Raw genomic sequence first — 8,617 nt, 5'->3', positions numbered from 1 at the left:
GATAGGAGGCAAGTAATGTCTGGACTACACAAGAGAGAGTAGCTGTGTGATGCCAGTAATAAGTAGAGGAGAAGGAGTCATGAAAATAATTGGTAGTTCCGATGATGAGTTACACAGTAGTATAGGTGCACGAAGCACAAGCTCCTAGAATAGTGAGACTGGTCGGCTGAGATGTTGAGTTGGATGGTGAATCATGGAGGAGTTGAGATTTGTCAACCATCTCTAACAACTCAGTGCAAGATAATATCACACCACTCACACTTATGTGCTAATGATGATTTCATTTCACTCAACAAATAACAAATGCTGCCAAATGGAAAAACCCTTATGTGAGATTTGTCAATTGAGGTTGCTGGTGAGAGGGAAATTAGGGAATAATTTGGGAGGGAAAAACTTTCATTTCTTTTTGTCCCTGTTGTGCACCTTGTTGTGATCACTGTGCCAGTAGATTGTTTCTATGGAACCATTGTAATTTGACTCTTAGTTTCAATAAAACTTGAAATTTTGTTGGTAATTCTGGGAGAAGGATCTGATGTTGCAGAAGTTGCTGAACTTCAAACATATATGAGACTTTGTTATGTCGCAGAGTCTGGTCCTTCAAATATCAGTATATCAGTTGATGTTACCAGATGTCAACTTCTGTTTTTTCAGTTTCACCAAACTATTGCATGCTCCTTCCTCACGATTTAGCGGAAAGCTCTTACCATAGTGTCTTCTGGTACTTGACTGGTGGGAATATCTTTTTATTTTTGTTAGTGGGTAACTGACATAATTTTCTCTCAAAAAATGCCAAAGGTTCTTGGGAGATTAGCATCTCAAATTTCTACTGTTCTCCAAGGGAAGGATAAACCAACATATGCTCCTAATTGTGATGATGGAGATATGTGCATTGTTCTAAATGCAAAGGACATCTGCGTTACAGGGAGGAAACTTGCAGATAAATATTATAGGTGGCACAGTGGGTAAGCTCTTAATACAACTTGGACTTTCATACGATGGATATTGTAATTTGAATGCATAAGGATTGTCTTTTGAAGTGTGTCATTCACTCGTAGATAATGTTATTGGTTCTTGCGTAACATGGAACTATTGTAAATGGCAATATGCTTCTAGAATCATCGACTGCTTGCTTGCCCTAGAATTTCTGTAGCTGGAGAAATACTTTTTTCAAAGTTACAAGTTAGGATAATTTGTTGAATATGAAAAACCAGAAAGGATAATGAAGATAAGCCTTAGATGTTGGTTGAACTGGTTTGTGAATTGGGGTCATGAATGTGTTCATCATTTTCATACATTTTTTTTTTCCTTTTTCTCATCTGTCTTTATTCTTTTATAGGTTTGTGGTTCACCTTAAGGAAAGAACATTGAAGGATCAAATGTTGAAGGATCCTACGGAAGTTATTCGTAAAGCTGTCCTCCGCATGCTTCCCAGAAATAAATTACGTGACGTAAGTGTTATTGAGCTTTAAAACTTAATTTTTTGTTTCCCCAGTAGGATTTGTTATTGAAAATTGTCTATCAACTCATCCTTTCAATGCTTTTTCTTTTGGTTATTGCGTTTTCTTTTGTATTTCTTATTATAATATATTCTCTTAAAATATGTTCTTATTAATATTTAGTTTTTCATGTAATCTAGTGTTTTTTCTATGAACTGATATCTTCTTTAGACTTGTTTTCAAGTAGACGAGTTTACGGAAAGCTTATGCATTTAAACTTGCTGTACACCTCATGAGAATGTATAATTTTCCTCAATTTGTTTTTATTGAGAGGTAAAGGATTAATTTCTTTAGATATGAAGTTTTGGATCGGAATAGTAATCAAACCGGTGAACACCGATTATTAAAGGATCAATAGAAAGAATCACACAAGCTACAGCTGCAGTCATAGCTCTACCGTTTTCCATTTTGCTGTTCTATTTCAATTAGAAAAACCTCACTCTTGACTCGTCTAATTGATGCAGGATAGAGATCGGAAACTTGGATATTTACCGGTGATGAACATCCTTTCGCTGATAGAGCCCTTGAGCCATACATGGTACTTCCTAGACAAGTGCGAGAAATGCGGCCCCGAACCAGAAGAGCCTTGGTTCGTGCACAAAAGAAGGCAGAGCAACAATGTGTTACAGCTACTTCCAAAAATGTGTAGACGGCAGAAGAAAAAGCTGAAGTTAATGCATGAAGAACTCCAAGATGATTTGATGTGTAAAAATATTTGAATGTCACAATATCAAGAGTCTCAGTCATGTAGAGGGATAATCACTGCTACTGTGGCTTGTATGGCTGCCATTGGAAAATTTTGACTTGGTTTATGTTAAAATATCTGTATTAGTCTTTATTACTATCTACTAGGAGTAGTTCCATAAATATTGACTAAATGGTCCCTTCATTAAGTTCATTTCTGTGCACAAGTTTTAATTTCTACCAAAAGTTTAGTCTTGCAGAGTACAGAAGTTCTAGAAACAGCTTGCGCTTCTGGACTGTAATTGTATAATATGCTCAAAACAATGTTCAAATAAAATAATTTTCCATTAAAGTCATTTCCTTTATTAATCCGTCCTCTGATTTGATAGGACCAAAGATATAAAGTTCTTTGTTTTGATTTATGATAGACAATAAAGTGACTTATTGAATTATTTGCATTTATTTATATAAAGCTACACACGACATTTGCTACTAATAGTCAATTGAAAACTACCCTAGGTGGTAGCCACTTAATGGTTATCGTAAACTCGTTATGGAATAATGAAAAAAATGAATCAGCCAAGTTTCCACACGGGTACAACTTGTACACAATATGTAACTAATGAAAAAACTATTTACACCAAAAATTATCATTTATAATACATTTCTTTTGTTTGATTACAGGGTAGACCGAGGAAGAAGAGGGTTTGGTGAGAATCGAACCCAGGACTTTGTCGGAGAGAGCGATACTTGCTCCAACTAAGACAAGATCCAAATCTCCATTTGCAGTACATCTTAATGCTTGTATTACAATGGTAATTTATATGCATCTGAATACAAGTTACTGATCATCAAAAGATTCCAACAAGAAATCAATTCTCTTCTTGGGAAAGCTCAGCATCTAAGTAGGCACCATTTTCATCTCCACTAACATATGTTTGCAAATAAGCCTCTTCATCTTCATCCTAATTGACATACAAGTGGAGCAACATACACTAATCATTAAGTAAGAAAAAAACAACAAAAGATAAAAGAATCCCTCTTGCACTCATATCCAAAATAAATTCTATTTCTTATCCCAAATTGTGCTCTCATCTCCTTCCTCATATTTCTAACATTGCTAAAATTAACTTTATCAAAGGGGAAGGAAAAGGGAGGAGAATGAAGGAAGGAAAGGGGTCGAGGAAGAAGAGAGGGTCGGGGTTCCCTCAAAATCATTCCAACTAGGGAGGGATTTCATTTATGAAGGTATTGAATTCTTTATTCCATGTTTGTTCTCTTCACTTGCTCCAATCTATTTCCAAAAGATGGAATATGGTTATATCAATTCATTAGCCTTCGTTACTTTCTTCTCTGTGGATTCCTACAATCTATGTTACTCGGACTTTTCATTTTGCTTCACGTACCTTGTGTTTGATCCTTTATGCTTGGACATTGGTATGGCACTTACACACTTCATTTTAGGCATAAAATTGAATATTTAGACGTATACGACACTTAGACACGTACCAGTATCCGACATCAGTACCCCAGTTCAAGTAATATAGCCTACAATGAAAGTCCAAAGAATACAAAAACTCTCTTACCTCTTCCATTTCATCATCGGAAGGAATAAAAGAATTGTCCAATTTCTCATAAAACGTTTTATCATCAATTTCTTTTCCATCTTTCATCTCCTCCTATGGAAGCATTGTAAAAGAAAAGATCAGTCAAAAAGTTAACTTAACTTCGTAAACGCAAAAGCATATATACAAATGTCGATTCATACTAGTTCAGACATCAGCAACTCCATTTGTTCTTGTAAATTTGAGATATGATGCTTCAGGCCCTGTGTGAGTCACAACATAAATTAAGAGTAAAATGATTTGAACAATTCAAATAATCAAAAGGCATACTCATCCACCAAACTTACCTCACGTCTTTGCAGCTCGATTGACCGAGCTAAAGCCTGTCTTCTTGTAAGCAGGTTTCTAGGCCGCAATTTGATAGGTTGCCGATAGTTCTTTCCTCGATAAATAATGATTGAATATCCTTTGGTAGTTTTATCTATAGAGACAAGCACACCAGAACTCTCTGCCTCCAAGGAAATCGCTAAATGTTTTACTTGTGCAAAAGTTTTCCCCTTCACAATTACCTTCACCAACTCCCTGAATTTCCAGTGTAAATGTATGTTTTCTATTGTACCATCAAACACTTCTCTTCTTCCTATAGTAGAGGCAACTCATGTAAATAATTCTTTGAATGAAGATAAAATCCAAAGGGCGAAGTCGCAACACTTACCCACAAGCAAGTATGGCTTCATGCTTAGGCCCATTTTACGAAATACTAATCTCTCCTCGTCAGTTATTGTTTCCAAATCCGTAGGGAGATCTTCCGGCTCAAGATATCCCTGCACTTTTTCTAAAGCCTTCTCAGCCTTCTTTAGCTTTGCATTTGCCTACAGGAAATGGAGTCAAACTGTGAGACAAAATATAGTTTTGAAAATAGTAATTATCGCTTCGAAAGTGGGACTTGATTTCCATATTTGTATAAGTTACATTAAACTTACGATCGCTAATTTATTATTAAGATAAGTGACCAGTGAAGTACGTCTAGCCAGAGCGGAATCTTTCAACATTTTCTCCACAGCTTCATTACTTGGTTGCTTTCCCCAACGGGAGGTCGCAGCAACAGTTTCTGCAAGAGTGCCAGCAACCATGGGAACCTTACAGTTTTTTGAATTTGATTTAACCAAAGTTAATGCACTCCGTCGCTCTTCTTCTTCCTCGTACTGAAGCATTGTCAGCCTTTCCCTTTCCTTCAGCGATACTGCCACATTTGGAGGCAAGAAGTCATTTCCTCGATATAGGACTATGTACTCTTTATTTCTTGAAAGTAATGTCCCTCCTGTCAGTCTCTGTAAATGCAAGTTGAAAGTGCTTGTTAGAAGAGATGGCATATTGATCAAAATTCTTTTCCTCTAAAAATTGGTGTATTTTATATCATTGTCGAGATCATAAGCGCGTAAGTGGGGTTTGGGGGACTGGATGTACGCAACCATACCCTTGTAAGTGATAGAAAAGAGGTTGCTTTCAATTGACCCTTGTTCGCAAAATCATTTGCAACTTCACGTAAATAAGAAGTGCACATGATTCAATACGACAGTTAATATATAATAACTATTGGCTACAAAAAAAATCCTACTAAATTTCATGAATTGAACTCGACTGTTCTTGGGATTTATAGAAGGTGTTGAGATTAGCCGGGATATAAAAAAACTCATACCATTCCTGGTTCATCAAGCGTATTAAAATTTCACTTAACAAAAATACTTTGTTGCTTTCCCAAGACATAATATTATCAGGTTCAGATCTCACCTTCAGCTCCTCAGCCATCCTTTCGTTACACGTATTTAATACACCGCGCTTTATGGCAATCTTAGCAATAGCACTTTTCGCCCATAATTTTACAATAGCTGCAGCAAGACCTAGGAGTTCTCTGCTCCTCCCTACAATAATCAATTCAGGAATATCCTATGAATCAAAACATGACTATGAATCTAAATTGATAACACTCAAATAATTCTGACATACCCAAAGCAAAATGCGGATGGGTAATCCTCGCAGTCCTACGCAATCCTGTTGTTTCCTCGTCTCTTAATCCACGCCGCACGCCATAAGGAAGAAGTCTAAATGGAGTTTTATATCCAGGAACCGTTGCGGGAAGTAAGTCCGCATCGACAGGCAATGGAGGAGGGCCAGACCAGTCAACATATCGTGGACCCAACGTATCCAATATGCGGTTCAGCACACGAATTTCTTCTGACTCTTCTTCAGACCATTTCTTTTGAAGTCTCACGGAATCAGGCATATGTTTTTGTGGATAGGTTGAAACATTTAAATTTTCTGTCTTCTCCTCCATATATGTTTTTACACAATCTAGTTTGTAGTTCAATCCTCTGAATAGCACCACTGAACTACCAGATCTCCATATCACCAACCCTCCTGTTTTATTCTGTCAAATGAATCAACATACATTACTATTTTCATATATATATATATATATATGGTCAAGTTCCAGTGAGAACCAAGCTTCTATGAGAATCGTGAAAACCAATTTGTCTAATAAAAAAGTGTTACTTTTTATTAAAAAGGTATTACTTTTGGGCAAAAAAACGTTACTGTTTCTAAAAATAAAAATTGGTACTTTTTAGCAAAAAAGTGTTACTTTCAGAAAAAAATTATTTTTCAAAAAATATAATACGAAGTAACACGTTTTTTTCAAAAAGAAACACTTTTTATGCAAAAAGTAACACCTTAATTTTGAGTTTCGTTCATAAATTTTTTTTTTTTTTTCTGAAAATAGCAATTTTTTTGCCTAAAAGTATCATTTAAAAAAAATTGTAACACTTTTTTTAGTCAAACACCTTCTAAGTAAAAAAGTAACACTTTTTTGTGAGACAAATTGGTTCTCACGGTTCTCATATAAAGATGGATCTTAATGGAACTTTTTCATTATATATATATATATATATATATATATATATATATATATATATATATATATATATAAAACAACACTCAAAGCAATAACAGTTCACACATTCAACAATGAAGCAGAAAAACGCAATCAATATATAAAAATGTGAATAATGGTTATAAAAGTCAAAGTATGGAAATGAAGGTAAGTAGTGATGAATATGAAAGGCTAGATAAATGAAAGAGAATAAAATTTTTTGAGGAAGAAGATGAGAGATTATCACCCTTGTTTTGGGTAGAAAAGAGGACTATTTCATTTCCATCCCACTACCGCCCAGTTTGATAAGCGGTATTAAATGGTGAAAATAACTTTATGGTGAAAATAACAATGAAAAGTTAGTGTAATTTTGGATGAAATATTTCTTGATAGATTTAATGATCATGCTTATTCTCTCTCGACAATCTCATTTTCTTTACAAAATTCATTACATTGCTATGTATTAGGTGGTGATGGAAAATGATATTGGTAAATCATAAGCCAACAAACATGAATCAGAATACATAAGTGAAGAAAAATGATTCATAAAAGCAATCTAACCTCAAGAACATCATGAATCCTTTTCATATTAAACCCAGATTGGCTTTCAAATTTCAGCTTCACCACTTCATCAATCTTCCATTTCTCATGAATTGCATCAACCAAGGCTTGTGTAACACCAGCTGCCCCAACTTTTAGCCTCTCTTTCATCCTCAATGCTAAATTCCTTAATCTCTTCAATTCATGTTCTGGGATTATTTTCTCTGCTAAGATAGTCTTGCTCCTCTCTTCTGATTTCTCCGATTCAGCTTCTGGAATCCATGGCAACCTATCTCTACTCTTTCCTTGAATAAAGTTCTCACTACTAGACTTAATTTTCCAGGAATTGTTACTGCCATTATCATAATTAGTGCTAGATAATGTTACTTTACTATCTTCTTTTTCCTTAACATCAACTTTACATTGAACTAATTTTTCAGAAGTTAAAATTTCAACTGAATTCCCACAAAATTCTTCAACATTATACTGCTTTCTATTGCCATTATGATAAGTATTAATTAAATTGGTATTATCTAAAGCAGAATTGAGAGGTTCACTTACAGTGTTACTCAAACTTTGATTCAAATTTCTATCAAAAACAATTCTGGGTTCTTCAATTTTGCAATTCGATATAGAAGAAATTTCGGGATTTTTCATCTGAGGGGTCAATTCTTTCTTTTGGGTTTTCTCTATTTGTAATGAAACTTCTGAAAAAGAAGATGATGGTTCATCTTCATCTTCTTCTTGCTGAACTTGCCATGGGAATTTCTTGGTTTGAGAAATGGGTTTAACTGACCATTTTTCACGGATTTGATCGCTAAAACTTGGTTTTGGTTTTCGTTTCTTCTTCTTAAACTCATAATCAATGTTGACATGTTGGGATTTTTGGGTTTCTGTTAGGATTGTGTTTTGAGAACAGAAAACGCTGAATTTGATAGGTCTGATAAGGGAAAGAAAATGGGTATTATGAGGTTTTAAAGATAAAGAGAAGGAAGATGAACAAGGGTCTGAGAGAGGGGGAAGACATTGATGAGACCTTGAAATTGCCATAACTGAGAATCTCCGGACATGGTCACGACCCACAAGGACAAATATTATACCCGGATGATGGGTTTGGGATGCCCCGTTGGCCCCATTCGTTGTTTAGATTTGCTGTTTCACAAATTCTGAAAACATGCGAGACGATCTTTATTCAGCTAGCTTAATGTACAATTGTCTTTAAAATGATTATTTACAGTTTTAAAATGATTATTTTTTAATAGTCACTGTGAGTTACGGTAATCACTTATAATCTTAAAGTACTCACTTACAATCTTAAATTGTTCATTTAGAGCTTAGATTTAGCTAAAATGCAAATCCACTTATTAGATGTAGTTTAATTTAGTCAAACTTTATATTAGTGA

The 8,617-nt window shown here is 34.9% G+C and overlaps 2 protein-coding genes across 4 annotated transcripts in view; one reads left to right on the top strand and one right to left on the bottom strand.

Annotated features, from left to right (window-relative positions):
* Positions 1-2,661, top strand: part of LOC130818837 (uncharacterized) — a 5,246-nt gene extending 2,585 nt beyond the window's left edge. For 2 of the 3 annotated variants that reach the window (XM_057685072.1, XM_057685071.1), the window contains exons 3-5: positions 796-962; positions 1,337-1,448; positions 1,961-2,661. In XM_057685072.1, coding sequence (XP_057541055.1) covers positions 883-962; positions 1,337-1,448; positions 1,961-2,215 — 447 coding nt within the window. In that variant the 5' untranslated portion in view covers positions 796-882 and the 3' untranslated portion in view covers positions 2,216-2,661. The remainder of the gene's footprint in view (positions 1-795; positions 963-1,336; positions 1,449-1,960) is intronic. The other variant, XM_057685070.1, reaches the window with a different exon arrangement.
* A 153-nt stretch (positions 2,662-2,814) lies between these two features.
* On the bottom strand, positions 2,815-8,575 carry LOC130818835 (CRM-domain containing factor CFM3, chloroplastic/mitochondrial-like). Its single transcript, XM_057685067.1, has 9 exons — positions 7,236-8,575; positions 5,753-6,173; positions 5,537-5,667; positions 4,729-5,076; positions 4,461-4,617; positions 4,093-4,385; positions 3,949-4,008; positions 3,767-3,859; positions 2,815-3,145 (listed from the first exon to the last, which is right to left on the bottom strand). The coding sequence occupies exons 1-9, from the start codon at positions 8,262-8,264 to the stop codon at positions 3,053-3,055; spliced, it is 2,625 nt and encodes an 874-aa protein (XP_057541050.1). The 5' UTR covers positions 8,265-8,575; the 3' UTR covers positions 2,815-3,052.
* Positions 8,576-8,617: the final 42 nt, after the last annotated feature.

This window comes from Amaranthus tricolor, chromosome 7 (genome assembly GCF_026212465.1).
Source record: "Amaranthus tricolor cultivar Red isolate AtriRed21 chromosome 7, ASM2621246v1, whole genome shotgun sequence".
NCBI lineage: Eukaryota > Viridiplantae > Streptophyta > Magnoliopsida > Caryophyllales > Amaranthaceae > Amaranthus > Amaranthus tricolor.
Note: the sequence above shows the minus strand (reverse complement) of the source record. Positions and strands in the feature narration are given on the sequence as shown.